We start from the raw sequence: 23,917 nt of genomic DNA, 5'->3' as shown, positions 1-23,917 counted from the left end.
GTAACATCGGGTTAGATTATATGACGTGAGAAGGACAGTTTACAAGAAGTGAAGTTATGAAGTAAAGTTAGAAACATATGTACATGCAGCAGGTTCAAGTTATGCCCACAGTTGTTGCACCAAAATAAAAAAAAAAATCTTGATAGAAGGCAGAGGTCTTAAAATGGAATTTGAAGGTAGAGAAGAGACAGATGTATGAGAACAGATTCAATCAATTTGCCTATGTGTAGAAAGAATAAGGGGAGGAGAACACAGTGAAATCTGACTGAAAGGCAGGGACTGTGTGGGGACAGTATAAGGCAGCTGAGATGCTGACAGTGGCAAAATCCTTCTAAATATGTCACAGGGAGGTTAGGAATTTGAATTTGTTTGATGAAGCAAGTTATGCAAAGCATAAATAAGGAATCAATCAAAACAATCTAACATTCTTCTTGAAAGCATCTACTACTGCTGCTGGAGACATCTGTTTCTTCTGTTCTGCTTTGAGTCTTTGCTTTGTAGCGTAAATTAAGTACAGTGGACATCTGCTGGTAGCCTCACCACTGAGTTGGTATCCACTCATTATTCTCCCTTCTGGTAATTACATTTACAGTACAATATGATACGTTATAATTACACTTACAATATGTGCAAATTTCTAAGACCGCCCGCCCATTTTTACTTCATGAGTTATTTGTCTCAAATTGTGGATCTTTCAACCATTGTAGATTGTTCTAAAATATAACAACAGATTTTTTTATATAAACCTAGTTTTCCTCTACTGAAAAAACTCAAATGTAGCTTACATTATTTAATTAATTCTTAACTAAATCAGATATTAACTTCTTTTTTTAAGTTTGGAGAAGATGCAGAAAGACTTGGATGCTGCGGCAGAGACTCCTGTTGCTGCTGTTCCTACTCTTTCTCAGAAAACACCCATTCTTGCTCCTGTGACTGCCCGCATGGACCATGTTTGGCACTATGATGAAGAGTATCTTCCAGATGCTTCAAAGCCTGTGTCAGCTAGTTCTCCAGAACATGTTGATGGTGTTATTAGCAACGGATTTGTAGCTGTCAACTTAAGCTCCTGCAGGCAGGAGGTTGATTCTAAGGAATGGGTGATAATAGATAAGGAACGGGACTTGCAGGACTTCAGGACAAATGAGGCTTTAGGGCACAAAACAACTGGAAGTCCCTCAGATGAAGAGCCAGAGGTACTACAAGTTCTAGAGGAGTCCCCTCCAGAAGAGCAGCTCAGGCCGGGTGGTTGGGCAGGAAACAGTGTGCATGCCAAGAATCAAACCTCAGGGGTGGAGATTGTTCTAGCCATGGAGTGCCATCCTGCTGCTTCCGAACAGCTTACAGATAAATTGGAACTTCTATCCGGAGCTGCTGGACAGCTTCTTGCAGCCAGCCCTACAAGTCCTATGGAAGCTCAAGCAGAAGGAGCACTCACTCCGGTAAGAGAAACGGTCACTGTTTTATTGAACCTGTCTTTATTCAGAACTATGTGATAAGATAGTAAGGGAAAAGGCAGCGAGTAAAATACAACAGTGTAGCAGAAATTCCTAGTTTTGTCAGATATGGAACTTGATTCTTGAAGAATAATTTTCCATATTCTGTTACGTGAGTGTTTACATTCACCCATGGAAGTGGCTATTAGTTCTGCAGGTATGATCCACAGAACTGACCTCAATAAAAAAAATAAAATAATTATATATATATTTTTATATGTATATAAAGAAGCTCCTTATGCAGTGATTCCTAATCAGTGAGATATACACACGCAAATATATATTTATTATATTTGCAGTACATAAACATAAAATTACAATGAATATGTAAAATACTGTGCTACAACATTTCATGTGTTTCAGGAAAAGCCTAAATGGCTGAAATTAAAGAAACAGAGTTACTTGCTCTCACCATCACTGATGTAGTGTTTTCTTTTGGAATTCCCTTTGTTTCTTCCTGTTTCTTCTGAAATTTCTAATGGTTCTTATACAAACAACTTGTTGGCTTTTATAAATTGTTGCTACTTCTCACATCCAAGATAATTTTTGCAACTACTGCTTTGCTCCCAGAATTTTTTCTTCACTAAAACAGATTGCTTTGCTTCCATTGCATCCTCTTCTTTTTGTGTTTCTCCATCTTTTCTAAAGAATTCTCATTTGCACAGTGTTTGAACGTTTCCTTTTTTTCTCCTCTGTCACTGATTCTGAACAAAGACTTCTTTGGCTTTACCTAAGGAGGAAGTGAGATTAATGGTTAAGTGATAGGGAATCAGCTCCTGGTTTTATTTCTCCCTTTTTCTCAGTAGACACTGTGTCACCTATGATATAAAGGGCAATTCTTTCGAGCTCCTTTGAGCCAAGAAACCTGGCTGTACTTCTCCCTCACTTATCACCACTTTTTGTGAAAGTTACAGCCAGCTCATTAGAAAAAGAAACTTGTCACCAACCACTCATTTATTATAAGGTGTGGAATATCCTTTATGGTGAAAATTAACTACTCAATGTAGTTAACTGTAACTGTACAGTAAAATTTCAAATACACCTAGGTTCTCATGGAAAATGCAAAATCGTGTCTTTCATACAAGATTATATTTAGGTATCATACTTTCTGAATTATGTCATTTATGGAAGATTCATTTTGCATGACTGAAAATACTGAACTGTGTTAAACAACAGAAGATTTTTGAGATTTAAGTTGAAATATTAGTTGCATGAAAGTTTTTGATGGGTTAGAAACTTGTAAAGGTGAAAAAATAATTTCAATTGCTCATTTGTTTTCAGTTGCTCATTTTTTGTATTTTAACATTAGTTTTGGTACAACAGACAAGAGCAACACTTAATCCTGCACAAAATACTAATTATCAGGTGTTTTTATTTTGAAAGCCATTAAAAAATGGCTTGCAATTTTGCATGCAAATGCACTACCCCACTTCATACAAACTTGGCTCCTTTTGGGGAAATAGCTATTTTACTTAAAACTGAAAGTAGTGGTGATGTAAATATAAGGAACTACAGTGCAAATAATGGACAATATTTTTATCTGGAAAGGAAGAGGCTTCTGAGCATGGGAGCAGAAATAGTTATAAACAAGGTCAATTAATTATAAGATGTATTGGAAGAAATACTGGTTGAAGTAGACACTGGGGTGAGATTATGTTTTAGTTTGGCTTTGCAAGCAGGTAAGCGATATTTGTCATGACCTCAAAAATGGGGGAAATGAATATGGTTTATATTATCCTGGAAGGGCAAGTAGTGCTGTGAGGGCAAGATGAATGGCAGGAAGGAACTTGCTGTTTTGAAGGTGAATCATGTGGAATTGGAAATATAAACTGAACTGGGAATAAAGAAAATAATCATTTGGCTGATTTAGAAACTGGGAGCAGAGTGTGTCTATGCAATGTGTCTCTTCCAACTATGATGGTAATTTGAGGTAGTCTTCCATCTATTTCATTAGCCCTTGAAAGCCAAACAAAGCCCAGGAGGATATTTGGGGGTGAGTTGTTCTTTCTGTCCTTCGTTGGTGGTATTCAACTTCATAAAAGATAATTAAATATTCCTCGAGGTGGGAACCTAGCCGTTCTTATAGGCGAGTGCCCTAGTCACTTCATAAGGAGGTAATGTATATATATGCCTCTTCATACAGTAGTTCTCTCTATTCCAGAGTTCAGGTGACCTTAGCGGGCTGTTTGGTGGAGTCCTTTTCCTTTTTCCTCAAAGCATTTACCCACCTGAAACTGTTCTTTGAGTGTGATCCTTGTTTGTGGATCAGATGTTCTTGTTCTTTAGTAATTTTATCTAGGTAGTGCTTTCTTGACAATACAAATAATGGGCAAAAGGTCATATTTTACTTTTCTGCTGATTTAATTATGTTGCACCAGTTACTAAGAGCAAGCTTGGATCCAAGAATGTAAGTTTAGGACCATAAATGAAATTACTTAAGTGTTACTGAAAGGGGTTAAGAATAGGTGTTGAAATTATAGTAGTATAATAGCTTAATATAATTTCTGAAGTAGTTTACTCATTTCAAATGGCTTGAAACTCAAGGACATGTCAGTATTCATGGTTGTTGTGCTATGAATATACCTCCCATATGGATTTCTAGTGACTTGCTTCACTATCACTTAGGAGGAAGTATAATGAATTATGTTCTTTGAGCTTATTCTGATAGGTTTGTTAAATATGCAAGCAATTACTTCAATGGTGAATGAATAAAATAGTTTTCCTGTTTTATGTATTTTTTTATTTTTCATTTTTACTTTGATGATGATTCTTTATTCTTTCTTTATTTCTTTCAGGGCTTTATTGTACTAAGTAGTAGCAAGGATGTTTCTGTACAAGAAACTAAATGCTCATACACTGACCCATAATTTTATTTTCTCTTGAAGGAAAGAAATTGCTGGTCTGCAGTCCTTCCATTTGTAGATAAATGTTCTTCCTGAAATTGTCTGTGTACATGGACTTGTTGTAATTGATGATAATAAAATTTCTTACCTGTTTCACACAGCATTAACATTCTAATAAGAATGTAAGGTTGTAGCAGTTCAGGAAGGAAACCTGAACTAAAAAAATGAGAGAGAGAAATGTGTAAGTTATTGGCTTGGGGATGAGCAAGGTTCAGACATAAAAAAATTACAGTAAATTATGCTATCCATTATGAAAAAAACCTGCAGGTAAGAGAACTAATTTTCATGTTATCATTAATGGTTTTCCAGTTGCAATACAGATTCTGCATGCTACCAGCAAATACCAGTTTGATCTGGCTCAGTTATGGGCACATGGTCACATTTCTGTTGAACTATTCAGAGCACGCTAGGGTATATATGCTGACTTTATGCTTTCATAGTGGCTTTATGTTGATTTTGGCTGCAGAAGGACAGATGGTACCTGATTTGCTGTAATACCTGCTGCTATGCAGTTAATCTGTCAAAAGAATTTGAACTGATCTGGACTAATGGTGAATTTATACTGGAGCAGCACTTTGCATCATACAGCTCTAGTTTTCTTTTCCTTGATCTGGTACTAAAGAGCCTAAAGCTGGACTTGTGTTGTTGAACCATGGCCTCATTAATTTACTGTGTTTGTATTGAATTGCAGTGAACGCCATACAATGCATGCACAAAACTTTGCAACATAATTTGTCAAGCAGATATTTCAGCAAAGAAATAATAATGGGGTTGAAGTAATTGAATATGTAACAGCTAATTCTATTTTCATCTTCAGTTTAAATTGAACAACAGTTTGCTCTGGTCACACTTGGTTGACAACCTAATACCATATATGTATATATGTATATATATATGCATGGTTATAGAAGAGGTTTGACTGTGTGAATCTATTTATTTTTATTATTTAGAAATATTGTTGAAATTAGCATTTTTGTACATTGAGGTACTATTATGAATCTGCTCTTAAATTTCCATTTATTTCCAATTTCTAAGTCTTTTAATTTTCATGTACCTTCTATCCTCAGTTGCTGCTTTTATGAGACACTGGAAATACTTTTTTTTTTTTTTCTAGTTGAGAGACAGCTATACATTATGGGAACTGAAGCTTTAGGATTGACACAATTGAAAATACTTTTCCTTGGAAACTGAAATGCTTGATAGGTGCTCCCTGTTTCCAAGGAATACAGGTTATAATTGCAAATACTAGGGAAATACTAGGAAACAGAAAGTCACCTTCATGAAGCTTGCAAAAAGTTTCCATATCTCTACTTTTCATGATTTTGTCTAAATATGCTTGGAACAAAGAATTGCAAACTGTATATAGCAATCTCATTTACAGGTATTTAGATGTGTCACCATCAGATATTTATTCAGTGCTGGAAAAGGTCTTGCAAAGAATCAGTTTATTTCAGAGTTGTACGTCAAAGCTATAGGTTTATTAGAATCATCAGTAACAAATTTGAAAATGTACTTTCTCCAAAATTATTAGTTTGGAACACTTTGACTTTACAGTTCCTGGGGTTTTTGTTTGTTTGTCTGTTTGTTTTCCTAAATACCTGAGTGATGTAGTTCAAGATGAAGCAGTTGTTCATGGATTCTCCAGGACAGTGTTTCCTAGTTCAATCCCATATTTGGGAAATTTCATCAAAATTGTTTAGTACTAATCTTATTGATTACTTCTGTCAGCTATGGTTCTTCATATACGTGCTATAGCCATAGTTGTACAGTCACATTTGTAAAGCCTCCAATGGGTGTATATGCTAAAATAGTAATCTCAGAAAACAGTGTTGTTGCACAGATGTGCTAAGCATTTGCAAGGACCAGTCAACAATCAAATAGTTTGTGTATGCAATGTCCTTGGAACAGACTGTGTTAGTTTATTAAATTTGCCCTAGATTGTTACTGACTGACTGAAGGTAGGAGCCAGGTAGAGAAAAGATGCTCACTTTTGATTTTGATACTGGATTTTTAAAAACTGGTGGAAAATGTGAAGGTTACACTTAAGATAACTCTTAAATTATCAGTATTTAGCCTGTGAGGGAGTTGTGAATATGGTCTTCTAAGAAAATGCATATAGGCAAGACATAAACAAGAATTATTGAAATATTGATTTTTAAACCTTATTTTCTTCCCTGCCATGTTGTTCTCACAGCTCAACTCATGTCATATGCTGCATTTCTCCACTCCAAGAATTTCAAGTCCCATCCTCTGCACCATGAGCCCTATAGCCTATCTATCCATCCACTCGGACCCTCTGAAAGAGGCTGGTTTACCAAGGAGTCAATCAGCTGAGAGCCACTCCTCTTCCTCCCGCTCAACTGGTCGTAGGCAGCTTCCTGTCATTCCCTGTGGCAACAAGTTCCCCCCTGTCATTCGCATCTCAAAAGCACAACTTCAGCAGGTGAATAAGCCTTGTCTTCATAAAAGCAGCTGCATTGTAGCAGTCATCTGCAAAGTTAAACATTTTCAGTTGCTCTGCACAGTCCGGTAGTAGGCATATGCTAGTCATACTGCTATACACAACATCCTAAAAAATATTTTGAAAGATCAAGTTAGGGAATAACAATGGATCTTGTTCACAAATAGAGTCAGGAATACCCTGTGAGGAAGATATATTGTCCCACTTAGAAGAGGCAGAATTAGAGAGGAATATTTAAAGAGATGTTATTGAGGTTATGATCTGGAGCATCTCTGGATGTTCTGGAAGATAGATTCACTTCCTCAGAGGGACTTTCTTTTGAAAAAGGATGGACTATAAAATCTAGAAAACAAGATTTTTGCTTCTTTCAAGACTAAGATTAATATCTCTCTTTTTTTTTTATGTGTGCCTATAATCAATACTAGGTGGATTTTGAATTGGGAACACATATTAAAATTCGGATTCCCTTAAATGATTTTAATGTGAGAAAAAAGGGATCTAGAGACAGTCAAATTGCTACTTTGGGAATGAACAAATAATGAATCGTTCCACTGTTTGCAGTATGCAAAGCAAAGATGGCAATTATCAGGGGTCATAGCTAATGGAAAATGTCGCTAGAGAAAGGGGACTTTCCATAGTTTTGTATTCCCAGTTTCATTTCAATATGAAAAAGGTGAAGGCTTAGAATCATAATTAGAGGTAACCATAATTTGTCCATTAGTCACAAAAATATTGAGATTTGCTAAGCAGCATGAGCTTGCATTGACTGGTAAAGCAGTATGATATAGCATTAATGCATAAGACCGTAACATATCATCATCATTTTACCATTAATATTTCATTTGGATTATATTTTGTGTTGCCTTTTATTTCCAATATATTTTTCAGTATAAATATTTCTATGTGAAAGACTTTTTTTTTTTTCAGTGAAGCATGCACAGGAGTATTGATATTAAAAGTAATTCATCAACATTAGCTTCTTTCAAACTTCCATAGGATCAGTGGTGAGTGATAACAAGGCAATCAAAATAGCTAGTGTACTTATGTTAGCATTTTGTCTGTTAAGTCAGAAAGCAGTGTTTTTTTCCTGCAACTCCTGGCTGCTTTTTATCTGAATATAAAAAAATAGTTCTGCCCTCAATGTATGGAAATGGACAAACAGTAGCTCCCAGATGTTCATTACTGTGAACTTGATGGGATACCAAAATACCACATTCTTCATGATGACTGACTTACTGACTAGGGAAGAGGACTTAGGAGAAATTAACTCGTTAAAAGTTAAGCTTCAGTATTTTTTGGTGTTAGTTTGTATCCCAGGATGCAAAATGGCCTAATTTTTTTTTTGCCTGTATATCTACAATTTAAATTTTCCAATCAGGTATGATTAGCAAACTGCTCACAATACTCAAAGAAAGTAGGTTGGCACAGAGGGTCTTCTGGCTTCCTTAGTACCCAACAAATGAATACAGCTGCAATATTAATAGGGGCTGCAAAGTGATATACTTTCTTGTAACATGAAAAAGAATTGGTATTGTGCCAGGTGCTGCTACTGAGTGGAGTGAGGATGATATGTAACATTCTCAGCCTCTTCTTTCTTTTTACCTGGTAAGTCCATGACTGCTGTGTTCCTTTTCAAGCTGTGTTTTTGAAAGTCCTGACTCTGTTGAGAATTTAACTTCCAATTTTTCATTTGCTATGGAAACTACAAGCACATGATTCTTTATTTGATTCCAACAATGAAGGCCTTGTGTACTTTATGGCTGACTGAAGAACTGAAATACTTTTGCAAGTTCTTCTCCTTTCTACAGTGCAGTAATGTTAGGTGCTTAGCAAGCTAGAAGCTCCAGCAGCATGAAAGATGAATATGCATGTTAATAACCTAAAGCTTTTCTCCAGTTAAATATTAAAAACAATTTTAATGTCATTCTATATTGCTCTGTATAAATATTTGGTACTGAATATATTTTCATGTATTTCCTGCTGTTTGAAATTTGATTCACCATTCATAACTAACGAATTTCCAAGGTCAGGGATCTGTGCCGTTGAATTTAATTTCACATATTAAAAAATAAAAAATGATACATTTGTTCCTGAAAACAAGCAAAGAGATTTTTTTTTCCTGATTGTTGATGAGTAAGGGTTCAGGAACTGTAAACCACCTTCCTCTAGTTTGACATCAGATAGAGGAGATCATGAAATTTCTGTATATTCTCTGCTCACTAGTGCAGAGGGGTTCTAGGATGTGGGTTTACTTTTATTTGTTCGATAAAGAGAACTCCTCTCTTGCCATATATATGTTATGGAAGAGAATTGGAGTATTTTGATTCAACTCCTCTTAGTTATTCAACTTGCAGCATAAGGAAACAGTCTGGCAGCATTAGAGCTGACAAAAAACCAGAATGAATTCTTTTACTGTAGTTGAATCTGAAGAGTGGGGCTAGAGTGCAATTAGCATCCTTTTCCTGTATAGCATGGTCAAATTGTACAGCAAATCCTTTTGAAACATAACCTTTTTCTTTCTTTCTGTGAATTTTTCAGCCAGATGAGTTCTCTGAACTCTGCTTATTAGAGGACTGCATAGAGTATTGTGTGAGGTCAATGGAAAAGGCGATGCAAGTGCAGCAACTACTGGCCAGGGCTGTGTATGAAGAGATTGCTTAGGTAGACGTTGTGCTAAATGTGTAACTGTGTCTTGAGAAACAATCAAAATCAGTGACCTCAGATCTTGTTCTCTATGTTTTCTCAGTTCCAGTTCTTCAATAAGATAGCGAATACCTCTTCTGGCCACAGTAGCCATCTAGAATACTTCTAAACTGGCTACTATACAATAAGATTCAGCCCTTAACAAAGGTGGATTCCAGTTTTGTGTGTCATTCTGGCATATTTTCATTTTTTGATGTGTTTAATGAGACATGTACAAGGGGGCTAATTTTAATTTAATGATTTTGTGGTTATTCATTGTGTTAGGGAAGGATAATCTGAGTCGCTCAGGTTAAGCAATCGGAATTAGTTGGCACTTATACAAATATTTTCTCTTACATCTTAATTTTCTCAAATTTCTACCTTATTGGAACATTTTAAAAATTATTTGTAGTTATATAATTATATTATTAGTTACAAAATGCTCTGAAATCTTCCCACACAAGATGCTATGGAAATGCAAGCTGCCGTATTCATATTCATATCCAAGATGAGAAATAATATACTGATCTGAGTTGAAAAATTTACCTTAATTTTTAAGCATCTCACTGGAATTCAGGGACCTATGGAAGAATAAGGTAAGACTTCTTGACATGTTCAAGGGGTATTTAGAGAAGGAATGCATATCCCTTATAATTGTCATTTTATTTTGGATGTTTTAGGTTTATGAGCCAGGAGTGCACGTAAATGTTGTAAATTTCACCATTTTTTATGAACTAATTTTGGCAGGTTTCACTAGTCTGCAATAGCAAGAGATGAACGTTTACATTGGTTTTCACATTTAACAATCCCTTTTAGAACCACAAACAAAACCCCAAAGATGCTCCTCTCTTGTTACGGTGTTCTTTTAAACTTGAAGTTTTTATGTGCATTAGGATTGCCTTAGAACTCAGCTAGTTAAAACTCTGGTTTAGCATTGTACCTATCTGTTAAAAACGTCAGGAATGGATATAATGTCCAAAATCCTCTTCAGAATTTCAGTTTCGAGACATGGTACGTTATCAAATAGATGTGTACTGGAAGGAAAAGAGGGAAAAGCTTTTCTCTGTTCAGCGAGTCTGGTTTTTTTACTGCTGACATGGTTAAAGTTGGCTGTAGCAAAAAGGGTTCTGATTTCAGGGTTTACAGAATTGTTATGCCCCCCTGTTCCCTATCCTGATGGAAACTATATTGAGTCAGCATGAGGTTTAAGTTAGGTTTTTCCCAAGAGGCTGCTAATACCATTTGCAACATTGGGTTTAATCAAGGTAGAAATTTCAAGGAGTTAGTCCAGCTCATAGCTACTGGAGCTGTTTCATACACAGTAGATTTGATTTTGTGAAGTAGGGAAAATGTGCAGAAGTTATACCATCTCATTCATGACAGGGTAACTGTTAATAACTGTTAATTTTTCAGTACACTTTAGCCTGAAAATTTTAGCCTGAAAATTAAGTCGCTGTGATGTTACAACCTTCACTTATCATCAGTGAAAGTGTTTGATAATGCTTATGACCAGATTCAAAAGCAAGCTCAGATTGAGAATTCTTACTGTTTTCAGTTGTTACTGTTAGGTTCTTGAAAGGCAATTGACATATGATCATTGCTACAGTGTCATTATTTTCTTCATTAGTAAGTTTCTCTGGAGTATGTGGATTTTTCATACAAAAATACATAGGATGAGGAATATCAGGAAGCATTATTTTAGAAGAAAAAAGAGGATGTCTGGAAGACACATATAAGCTCACAGGTTACTCCCATTCTTTTAAGCAACTGGATTTTATATTGATAATGATGTTTCTTGAACAATTTTCATCTACACACTCCCTTTCTAATGCAAACAAGTAAAAAGTTTTGTTTGTTGTTTTTATCCAAGTGGCAGAGGCAATTGCTTGATACGTAGAAATCTAAATGCTGCCTCTGAGTCTTAATAGGGTCTTTTGTCTGAGGGAGAGAAAATCTTCAGGCGTGCTTTTTTCACATCTGCCTTTGGTATAAAGAAGAACTAAAAATTACAGCATGTTAGGTTAGGTGTTCTTTCAACGGAAATTTTCCAAGTTGTAAATTAAGGAATTAACTGTTGAGGACAAGCAGTCAGTATGAACATCTTAATTTTTTTCAAATAGTATGTTTCCTGTAGAGAACACATCCATTTTTAGTGACAGAACCCTCTTAGCCATTCTCGTTCTGCAGGTTTCTCTATCAGAAGCAGGAGAAATGTCATAGTGAAGGTCAGGACAATAAATTGGCCTTGGTAATAGCATCCACATACACTGATCATGTAGGAAAAAAAAACCTATAAAAAGTTATTAATAGTTTTAAATGTTTGTGTTTTCTGGAATCCACAGTACTTTTAAGATTCCCAAAATTCATAACCACATGGTTCATCTATTCTTGTCTGTCCTTGAAGTGGTCAATTTTTAAAATTTTTTTTTAAATGCCAATCTTATCCCAAACATAACGTGATTTAGTATGTTTTTCTAGCATCATAATTTCATTAACATAGAATAAGTAAAGATGTTGCAGGAAAGCTAAATGGTCTGTGGGATTTCCCATGGAGAGCTGATCAACTGGGGTCAACAATTGTTTCCATGATGACAATTCATACAGTAATCTTTTTGAAATAAATAGGTGGTTACAATTCAGAGCATAATGCCCAAGGACTAATGATTATTTCTCATGTAATTAAGGTATAATTGATCCAATTAATATAATAAATATTGTATATATATATTTGCAGATATTGTCTGTAATATCATCCATAAGATAATCTTTAATTAAGATATATTTCTCTCTTAAAATCTTTTGTCTGCTATCATTAAAATTGCATATGATACTAGTCCAACTGGAATTACAGGAAAAAAATTCTTTATTTGGAGTTTGTGAATTTGTGAGCATCTTAGCATTTTCTCCTGGTTAGATAGATATGTCATATGGAAGTAAGAGAGAACTTTTTACAATAGGGAAACCACTAAAATTAGGACAAGCGCTAAGTGGAGGTCTAATATTTCTAAGCTACCACTATGTAATTTTCGGTTCAAGTTTCACATCATTATTAAAACTTCTAGTATTTGGCAATTCGACACTATTGCTCTACATGAACCACAGGTAGATGTGTTTACTTATTACCTAGCTACAAATGTATAGCTGCTCTGACTGCTTCCAGGCAGCTTCTAAACACAGAACATGATATATGTAGAGAGCTCACAAATTGGCTAAAGTGACACTACCTTATTGGTATATCTAATCTTAATAATACCAGGCTAGCAACCGAAACAGAATCAGAATAAACTGATAGTGCCCTTGTAAGTATTTTTAAGGAGCTTAAATACCTAACCGGCAGCATGTATTATACTGTAAATCACTTGAGTGCTTGGATGGAATCAGCTGTGTTGTAACTACTTCATGGAACTGTGCTTTACATTTATCATCACTCCTGGTCACAGAGGCAAAACTGTGTAACATAACAGGCTGCCAAAAGTTTTAGGTATTTTGTTTTTAAACGATAGGCTGGTTCTAATCGCATCTTTGTGTCTGCAAACTTTGTGACTATAAAACCTTGTGTGCAGAGGAGAGAATATATAAAAAAACATTGTAAGAAAAGAGAAGGACCCTTTCTATAGATAAGACTCCAATCTGAAGGTCTGTCTTCTCTAAAGGATAGCTATTAAGCATGCTTATAAGCAGACTGAAAGCAGCTAGTTCTTTATGTGAATTACAAATACTGTTGGTGGTAGTGCACTGTGGGCTTGAGAAAACCCATAATGCTTTCAAACAGATCCTGACGATTCTGAGGAGAGATTTTAAGAAAACTTTAATCTGGGTTTCAAGTTTAAAATGAAATTTTATGTGTACAGTGATTTTAATACTGCTGAAATTAGAATTTTTATTAAAATTATACTTGCACACATGTATATGGGTTTCATCAGTTCTTCCAGTATGTTTGATTCATCCATGGAAATTTTAGTGTTCACAGATTCTCTCCCTTGCAAGCATAACACAACTGTGGGCAACGTGCTTATATAATGCCAATCTTGTAACTGGATAGAACTGGATTTAGTTTATTACAACATACAAATGAGTGGATTCACTGCCTGACTGGAGAATCAGAAGTCAGAAAGACTCTTAATTTTGTTGGGGTTTTTTTAGTGTGTTGTTGGAGCTTTTTTTTAGAGTGTTGCTCTTTGAATATGAAAGGTACTTTTACCTTTACAAAAAATCAAAAATACAGTGTAAATAGCAAAACTGAAGCATAAGTATAGCACAGCAGTAACCTAGAATTAGACAGTGGCTCATAGGAATCGGATACAAACAGAAAAAATAGACTTATTTGAAATCTGCACATGGGTATTAAGGCAGATCTTATGTATGAATTACCTGATACTTCGTAATGATCCTTTATTGGAATTGATACGTTGGAGAGGAATATTCAGAATTTATCAAAGAGTAGTAGTCAGACCCCACTGCTATTACGCATAAAAGCAGGTTTTATGTGATTGAGAGTCTCTGTGTATGTCTTTTTTTCATGACAAAGAAAGACTATTTACTTGGATTGAACTTGGGTTTAGAATAGAGCATTTCAAATGAATTTTTCAAAGAAGATACTATGTTTAAAAAAAAAAAAGTACTGGTCCTTAATAACAAGGTATAATGTGGCTTTGAAAATGAGAGTTCAGGGTCTTCCTGAGGAAGTATTAGCCTGTGTTTTTATTGTTTCTGAAAATTGCAGGTATTCTTTCTGTAGGGACAGATATTAATATAGAGCTTACCTTCAAAAAGATTATTCAAAAGTAAAAATTGTTTCTAAAGTAAGAAAAATACATACTAATATGTTTCTCTCAGCTAGCTGCTAAAACGAGGTTTGCTTAAAGATGCTTACATTGTTATTAGCTATGATAATAATAGCTATGAAAATATTTTAACTGCATTTTATATGTCAAAAGTGGTTGCACCATTAATTAATAAATAAATGTAATTTCGTACTTAATGTGTCCTCTGTTAGAGGAGGAACCTTCTAATTTGTAGTGTCTTATTTTGCTTCTTAACTGAGTACCTAAGTATACTTGAGCAGCAGAGTGCTTAAGTATACTTGAACATAACCTCTCATGGAGAACTAATTCATGTCCTATTGAAGATTGTTAGATGTTTTATAAAATCTAGTTTTAGAAATGCTGAACTCACTGGCTTTGTTACTGAAACCACAATCCTCATGGAATCAGTAGTTTCTAGCTTTCCAGAGGAAAAAGTCTCCAAGTGGCCAAGCTTCTGAAAATAGTTCTTAATCTCTGGATCTTTTGTGACTTTAGAAAATAACCATGGTAAGGTAGGAATTCAGTTTCTGTAAAGACAGAAATAATAGCATGAGATGGGAAGGTGAAATAGGCTTCAGTTGCCATCTTTTCACATATCTGAACTGTGCACTAAGGCAAATTCATGCTTTCTTTGTTAGAAACAGACTGCCTCTGTGGAACTCAAGTAAAATATTACAATACTGGCCCATTTTTAATAGGAGTATATGACAGGAGTATTGTGTGAGTGTTATGAAGTAATAGTCTGTAAGCGCTGCTGCTTCCTAGTTCTCCAACAATGTAAGTAAATTTCAAAAATATTCTTCAACTGATTTATGCTATGTAGAAGAAGTTTCAAATTAAATGAGTACTTGTTTTAGTCATGTTACCAGGCTAATTAGCGACTTATTACAATGGCAGTCATTCTCTAAAAGCAATTAAAGATACTGCTTTTAGAGCAACCAATATTTGCCCTATTGGATGTTTGAGGAAATGGGTTTATGCTAGAACAAAAAAATCTTCCTTTACCTGGTAAGTGGCGTAGGAATAACTGAAAAGGGAAGCTATCTAAAGAATACTGAAATTAAGCAATGATTAATAAGCCTTAAAGAAAGACTGTACACACAGATCTATATATATTCTTTATCCTCAAAAGATACCCATCACATTAGAGAATATGAAAACACAGTTGTCTTGTACATTCACAAGCTGTGCATCTGTATTCCATCCTCTTCCCATTTCTTGCAACCTCAATATAAATCAATGCAAAAATTAACATTATAGAATAGCAGAAAGAATATATCTGAAGAGCTGTGGAGAGCAACATGCTCCTCTTTTCAGATAGATGTAAGTAAGCCTTCATATGTTACTTCTCTTTAGTTTAGGATTAGGGCCTGTCGTGTGAATTTTTAACAACAGAAGGTAGTATCCCGGGGACTACCAGTTAATACAAATGCCTGCAATGCTTGCAGTACCATATATATGGGACTGTTGAAAGGGATTCGCTATCAAAACTTACAATAATCTCTGGTCTTATGTTCCATAACACCATGAATTACAACCATATATTTCCCCTGTTTATCCCCATATTAGTCTATCTGTAGAAATAGCCAATGTAGTTTAGTAAATCTATAATTAATTATAATTAACTTCTTCATGCTGTGAATTTAATCTGGGAAGGGAATATAAGAGATACAAAGGATTAGACTCTAAAAAGTCAGTAGGAATGATAGTAGTAAGTAGGGAGGATCTTGAAAAGTAGAAGGGCTGTTCTGAACAGTAAGCTAGGTGAGTTGCCTACAGAGATGTAAGCATAGCAGTGGGTTATTCACATGAGAATGACACTGGCAGTAAATTACAGGACAGTGCGCTAACATACCCTTTACGCTTTCATACAAACCGCAGTTCAAATTTCTTTGCAGAGGCATATAGTTGTGCAAGGAAATAGAAATTAAGTGACATAAGTAAAGAAAAACTCATGAAGTAAGAGCAAGCCGGTGAACTGGAAAGATTCAGGGAGGTTTTTTGGTATTGTAGAAGTTGCAGACTCATACTAACATTGGCCATATTCCTGGTAGGTGATAGACCTAACAATAGATAAAAAAGAGAAGCAGGGAAAAGAGAAGAGATACATGAGGTTTGTTCTCATAGATACACAAACTTTACTAAGGTAGGAAAGAAGTTCTGAAGAGTATAGGTAAAGTGTCTTCAGAATGCCAAGTAGTATGATAATGGCTTATTAATGTGAGAAGTTACAAATAATGACAGGATTAGCTGAACAACAGATCTGTACACCGTGTTTCTAAGAGGCCTGAAGTCCTGACAGCACTTGACATGCTTGCAAAAGTAACAGACTGCGTGAGTGGAGAGAAGAAGCTATTGCTGAGAGGTCAGATGTTTACCTGCTGGTATTGTACAATAATCCATATTCACACCTTTAGATCTTTCAGACTTAGCAACTTGCAGACAAAAACTCAATATTTCACTCCTCTGCAATTTGCTCTATATGTTCATAGAGGATTTCATCCAAGCATATCACTTGCTATTGCAGCCTGTCAAAGGTTTAAAGGCAGGAAAGTTTGTCAAATGTCATAAAGGATGTCCAAGAGATATTTATGTTGTTGTTGTTGTTTTGTTCTTTTTCCTTCTTAACATCCCACTGACCATCTTGTAAAATTTATTGAAGAAAATGCAGTCTAATTTCTTGTCTCGGTCAAGTGCTAATTTGACAAATCAGAAAGGAATTAAGAAATTAATTAGGGAAGGCCAAAGGATTCAAGAACATGGTGGTAATAATTTCATTCAAATGTTTTGGAGTGAAGGGAGAACCTCGAATTCATTGTTCCATATATTGTCTCAGCCATTTTCAGTAATCTGCTGTATCACATAACTTCTGTTGAAGTATGGGAATTGCGATAATCTGGTAGATAGTGTTATAAACTGATTATCATAGTGAGCTGAGAGGCAGCATTTTAAATTCTGTTCCCCACATTTTTCTTCTTGGATGAATTGCCCATATCACATTGTAATCTTTGTTCCTCAGGTTCAGTGTTTTACAAAAATGACATGATTAGCCATAGAAATCTCGTAGGATAAGATTTTAATTAGTGGCAGAGAAAAGAAAGTATGAGGATTATTTATATTATGATGGATTTTTTAAATTTTACATATGAAGCCATGTATTGTTTGATTTGTAACTAGATATGTATTGAACAACCTTGAGATTTCCATCTGCCTGAATTAGACTAAATGATAATTTAAATTGGTGTATTTTGCATGTGTCAGGATCAGACCTCCTCAGACTCCTTGATGATGACTTCTGTCTTGCAAGGTTTCACAAACAAGAGAGTGAGAGACTATTTATGGGATTATTAAGGCTACATGTTTATATATTTTTTTTTAAATTGTTTTAAGGGATTCAAAACTTCTTCCAGTCTTTTTACTTAAAATCCTGCATAGTGTGAATCATGAAGTTATCTGTAGTGGCCAGCCTTGTAAAGAAGCTGATGTTTTACTCAAAGAAATCTTACAAGGAGCCTTAGGAGGATTGTCTACAAGCCTCTTCCATTTCTTCAATAATTGACTATTACATCCAAGTTCTTCCAAATGAAAGCATTTGTATCCTTGCCCATGGCAGGGGGGTTGGAACTAGGTGATCTTTAAGGTCCCTTCCAACCCAAACCATTCCATGATTTAACAGGGTTCAGTTCTATAGAAGTTCAGTTTTCTCATACACATTCCCAGATTTTTTTAAAAATCGGCCATGCTCTTTTATTTCTCTCTTAAAGCTGCACCAGAATTTGTAGCAATCCTTGCATGAAAGGCACTTCTGCATGATTACCCATTTAAATTTCTTGCACATATAGGTGAAATGTTAAGCCCAACAGGGATATAATTTAATTCTTGTGCTTTGAGAAGACTACTAAGAGGTTTATTGACCATCTGAGAAAACAAACTTTTGTTTGTTAGTGAACACAAATCAAGAAAGTGATATATGTGTTCAAAAAGCCATTTCTGAAACTGTGAACTACTCAGTAGTACTGAATCTTTGATAATACTTAGTCATCCAGTATCCTTTTCTTTCCTCCACTTGTTCAGTGTTTTTCTTTCACAAATAGCTCCTGCCTGTTCTACTGTAGGGTTATTCAACAAGCTTACTCTTCTATTTCTTGGGTGTAAGGGTTAAATCTGGGTTGGCCAAGATAGGCCTGAAAGACTAGGAAATTCTCTCCCCAGATGTGGCAAAGGATATGAAGTCTCTTGAAAAATGTAAATAAATTTCAGATCAAAGTTGGTTTCACCTAACAGAGAATTGACATATGAGAGAGAGGTCACAAGGAAAAGAGTTTCCATATAGACATGTTAAAGCAAAGGAGAATTTAAATGCAATTGCAGCCTTTCTGGAAATATACCAAGAAGATAAATACCCTCCTAAAAGCAAATAATGAAGGTTGTCTTACCTCTGAAAATGAAGAGGACACCAGAACCATTCTATTCTAAGGGAAGCCATCCTTCTTCAGATATGTGGAAGACAACTCTGTTTTTTTGATTCCCGGGTTATTTGAATTGGCAACAAGACTAGCTCATCAAGTGAAGAGTTTGGAAAAGGAAATATTTTACCAGATTTCCTTACTTTGGAGACACCATCTGCAGCCCCGGAGAACAAGGTATTGAAACAGGCTGGAGACAGAGATGAGTGGACAGCAAATGCCCAAGTGATCTCTCCAAAATCTGAACTTGCTATTCCAAGGACAATATTGCATTAAAATTTCCTGAACCCACTTTTACCCAGCTTGTAATTGAGAATTTCTAAGAGATCTGATGATTTTTGTGTGACAGGCCAAAATATATTCCTCTGTCATATGAAAGCGAATCCTTCAATGAATGATACCTGGAGATACGTTGCGTCAGAGCAACTTCCTAGAGATGTATGGAAACCTATGGAATAGCTGCCCTGTTTCCTGGACCTTTTTTCTTAATTTTTTCTCCATTTTTAACCCTTTTCCTTTCTGTGCAGAGTTCTTGCTAAACTGTTTTTGTTTAACGCTCAAGATTTAGGCACTAATTGACCTAATTGTGAAAAGGTGCTTTTTAAAAAAATTCTACTTCCTCTGTTCTTTCTTTAGCTGAACTGATGTGCTTGGATTCCCTCACAAGAAAGCTTTTGAAGTAAGAAGGACTTCTCTAACTCAAAAGGGAAGTAGTGTTTCTTTCAGAGGAAAGAACCCAGACTGAGAGTAAGAGGAGATGAGGAGGACTGTTTTGCTGAAACGAAGTAACTTCAGTTCGTTTCTCAATGTACCATTTTAATTCAGCAAACATGAAGGGACTGCATTGGCCCATACTTGAAAACAAATTCTTAGGGAGACAAAAAGTAGCCTCTTGCTGCAGGTCTCAGTAGTTTTTTCTGGGGTTTGTTTTTTGTTTGTTTGTTGGGTTTTTTTTCCCCTATTTCAATAAATCTCAACTTGGGGAAGATGCTACAGACAGCTTGGGTCTACTTGGGAAAAACAAGAGTTCAATTATCTTACATTTCTGCTCTCCCCCCCCCCCCCCCCCCCCCCCGCCCCTCCTGGTGAAAAATACCACTTTCTGTAGCCTAACAGCTAATCCTACTTATAAAACTAAGAAAATATTTTTCTCCAAATTTTATTCCAAATTTCTCAAAAATATGATTCCACATTTTTAAGTTAAGGTTCAAAAACTGCATTAGGTAAATTAGAGAGGTTCAGAATATATTTTATAGTGAAGAAATAATTTCTTTAACATGAACAATTGGCACCTTTTTAATTCAGCTTTATGCCTGTGATTTGTGTTTCATGTTTTGTTCTAGTGAACCATTCATAATATCAGTTGAATGTGTTTCATGGAGGTAAATGTGCACCCATAATGATGGAAATTTTGTTATACAGGACTATGAAGAAAATGCAAAAAAAAGAAATCAGCAAGAATTTCAATGAAGCTGTTATACTCTTATGGGAAATCTGAGTATATCTCCTTCACTGTCAGTTCCCATTTCTTATTTTGAAGAGTTGTTCTGTATTTGTAAAGTTTGAGTACACAATATAAAATTGTATGGGTCCTGACAGATGAGCTTGGTTTCTACCACCCAGTAGTACCAATGTACTAGCTGTTGCAAAAGCCCATTAAGCTCAGCAGCATGTATAATTTCTGCAACAAGGTCAAGTGAAATCTGTCTTATAACATAGCAGAATCCCAGCAACACTGGTAATAGGCTACCACTAGTTGTCTCTTCTACCATCAGTGCATCAAGAAAGACTCTATGTCCAAACCCAGACTCCAGTCTTCTACTTTCTGTTGAGTACAAAAAACTCAAACTGTGTCAGATTCGTGAGGCTAAAGAACACCAGAGAAAAAGGAGCTGAACTCTCAGTCCATATAGAGAAAGATGTAAGGGTAGCCCCTTGATTTTTTACTGTTTGTACCAAATGACTTAATCCAATATGTATAAACCAGAGTCTAGGACTCCTCTTCACATGAGAGTATGTTCCTCCCTTGGCCGTAGAGGTAAAACTCCTCTCACTTTTGTGTGTGCTCTCTCACCCTCTGACCTCATGACTCTTGCATTTCTGTCTGTGCAGTGGCCTGACATCAACGGGGAGGGTGAGAAGTAACTCCATTCTGGTTTTGCCCATACTTGATGGGAACTGGGGAAGTGGGCTTATGTCCCTTAGGTGGGGAGAGACATGAGTGCAGGTTTCCCACTTCCTGGACATGTGCTCTAACAATTAAGCTACGTACTAGAGGCAGCACTCATCATAACCAACTGTTTTTCAAAGGGACTCCAACTCAGTACTATATATAGGTTTTAGGAGTGCTTTAAGCATACCTATTGGATTAGACCTGTTAGGGGATTTAGATGTGTGAATATTTAGTTTGTGAATCTCTTAATGGCCTTAGGTAAGGAGATAACCTGTCCTAACCAGGTTGCTTAGTTAAAATGAGGCATAAGCTTCTATAGGGAAGGTAATAGCTAAAATTTGGGTACTCAGGAAGGTTTTTCTGGACAAAAATGTAGGTATGGGTATGGATGTATTTAATTAGGTAAATAAAGTTTTTTATTAATTGTTTTGTTAACAGAATATCTAAATTCTGCCTAAACTAAAATTTAAGTCCATTCCTGAATCTGGAACTCACTGTGTTCTTTGTCTTCTGTACTTGTCTAAAAATATTGTTGTGTACTTGTTAAAGATTTTACGTTTATATACAACTTATTCAAAGAGTATTCAAACTAATGTAAAATAAATAAAAAGCCTACCTGTTAGGCTGGATCTCATTTCCAGGAGGGTTACTTGGTAACTGCAACATTTTCCACTGAGATTATGTTTGGTTTTACCTGTTACACATTTCTGTCTTGGCATGATAGAGTACCTTTTTTTCTAATTATCTAGATGTGAATTATGGAGTTAGGTATTATTTGAACATTGTGATCATAGGAATCATTATGTAATGTATCTTGAAGACATGGAATGACAAATGCTATTTAAAGAATGTTTTCTGTATAACGTTCCTGAGTTTCTCACCTTTTCCTTCTCTAATTTTCCAATGCAGATAACAATACCCAGACCTTCAGTGGCATCCACACAGTCTGCTTCAGAGAGCTTTCATTATGGCCACCAGCTAGAGAAAAGAGAGCAGGATGCTCAGTCTATGGAACACACCGTGGAACTTTCCTCTCCAAAGGGAAGTTTGCCAGGTTTGGGTGTGACAGAAGACACACTTCCAGCTAGTGCCAGCAGACCAGATTTGGTACTTAATATTAGCCAAGAGGTGCTTGACAGGGAAGGACTTGTCAAAGAACGTGTCAATGACCTGGACTGTGGCCAAAAGGACCTACCTGAACAACATAGTGGGATACAGGAAGAGAAAGAACTTGAAAATATTCCTGTAGAGGAGGCTGAGAAAGAAAGTCTTCCAGTGGTTTCTGAGGACGCCATTGAAATGCTAAACAAAGAACAGAATTCTTTGCCAGGAAACTCAAAATCTGCAGAGGAAGAACCTCTAACGAATACTGAAGCTGCTGAAGAATCAAAGCCAAGGCCTGTCTGTTTGGTGCCAAATCAAGATGAGGTTCTGAAGTTGATAGCACCTAGAACATCAGAATTTTCTCCCTCAAGACTTACCAACCCACATGCTAATAGACAGACAAGCAAAATAGCACCAGTTCAGGAAAATGGTTTTCATTCTAATAAGGAAGAAGTCCATATCGAAGACTTGAAATGCCACCAAGTGGCTCTTACTACTTTTTTGCACCAGGAGGACAAAAAAGAGAAAAATGCTCCCAGAAATGGGGAGTTATTCCACTGCATTTCAGAAAATGAGAGTTCTCATCGATCTAAGAAGGATTTAGTTAAATCTCCTTTTGTATTCAGGCAGAGCCGAATCCCAGTGTTAGCACAAGAGATAGACTCAACATCAGAGTCCTCTTCTCCTGTTTCAGCAAAGGAAAAGCTTCTTCTAAAAAAGGCCCATCAGACAGACTTGGTCAGACTACTTATGGAAAAGAGACAGCTCAAATCTTTCCTTGGTGACCTCTCAAGTGCCTCTGATAAGTCACTGGAGGAAAAAATGGCTGCTGCTCCAGTACCATTTTCTGAGGATGATGTCTTATCCTCATTTTCTAGATTGACACTGGACTCTCATTTCAGCAAGCAGACAGAAGATAGCTCTTTATCTCCAAGTAGCCCTCAGTCCAGAAAAAGCAAGATTCCAAGGCCAGTGTCCTGGGCAACCACTGATCAAGTCACCAATTCAAGTTCAGCTCAGTTCTTTCCTCGGCCACCACCAGGAAAACCGCCTACTAGACCTGGGGTAGAAGCTAGGTAATGCAGAGAAAATAGAAATAGGTTTTCAGGTTGAAAATGGATTTGAGCTAGACTGCAGTTACCGTGCAGCATGTAATCCTGTAAAAGTTCCATCCTTTAATTTTTAAAAAATGCTGGGCTTCAATTCTCTGAGACATCTTACATTTTTGAACGAATGAGGAGAGGCTGTTACACAAGAATGAGCCTGCTTCACTGTTAAACCTTGTACATCAATAGATGTGTATTTTGAAACCTGTCAATCTATAACTAAATCTTTACACTTTTTTTTAAAGTGGGGTCACTCTTCTGGAATTGTTGGTTATTCACAAACCCAGAGGAATCAATAGGATCTGTCCTATCCAGCCCTTTGAAAATTAAACACTTCTTATTGTAGACATTTTAAGTATTTGGGTTTGGAGATTCCAGACATCAGTATTGACTTAGTTAGCTATGCTCAGGTCATGGCTAAGTAAAAACAACTAATTAAAGGAGGACAGAGTGAATTCTAGAAGCCACTTTTGCCAATTCTGTATGCAGACAACCATGATCTAGTTTCTTCAGTGCCTACATTACCAGGATAAGGAGAATTTTGATACAGTAATGTGAAATCTTCTGAAGGAAGTTGTGGTGTGCCTTGTCATTCCTTAAAATTATGTATAGGAGTGTATTGACGATGTGCAGGAATGGATGTACCCCTCTGAAACAGAGGCAATAAGCACTGCTCTTCAGTGTGCTTCTTCCAGCACCACCAGCAAATTTCAGTTATCCTGTA

The 23,917-nt window shown here is 36.0% G+C and overlaps 1 protein-coding gene across 8 annotated transcripts in view; it reads left to right on the top strand.

The window, feature by feature from the left end:
* TTBK2 (tau tubulin kinase 2) overlaps positions 1-23,917 on the top strand; it is a 112,041-nt gene that overhangs the window by 80,309 nt on the left and 7,815 nt on the right. For 6 of the 8 annotated variants that reach the window (XR_008234439.1, XM_052782222.1, XM_052782219.1 and 3 more), the window contains 3 exons: positions 836-1,439; positions 6,591-6,839; positions 21,893-23,163. Coding sequence is in view for 7 of the 8 variants with exons in the window: in XM_052782222.1 (XP_052638182.1) it covers positions 836-1,439; positions 6,591-6,839; positions 21,893-23,163 (2,124 nt within the window). In the remaining variant the exon portion in view is untranslated. The remainder of the gene's footprint in view (positions 1-835; positions 1,440-6,590; positions 6,840-21,892; positions 23,164-23,917) is intronic. The other 2 variants (XM_052782224.1, XM_052782225.1) reach the window with 1 other exon arrangement.

Source organism: Harpia harpyja, chromosome 3, assembly GCF_026419915.1.
Source record: "Harpia harpyja isolate bHarHar1 chromosome 3, bHarHar1 primary haplotype, whole genome shotgun sequence".
NCBI classification, from domain to species: Eukaryota; Metazoa; Chordata; class Aves; order Accipitriformes; family Accipitridae; genus Harpia; species Harpia harpyja.
Note: the sequence above shows the minus strand (reverse complement) of the source record. Positions and strands in the feature narration are given on the sequence as shown.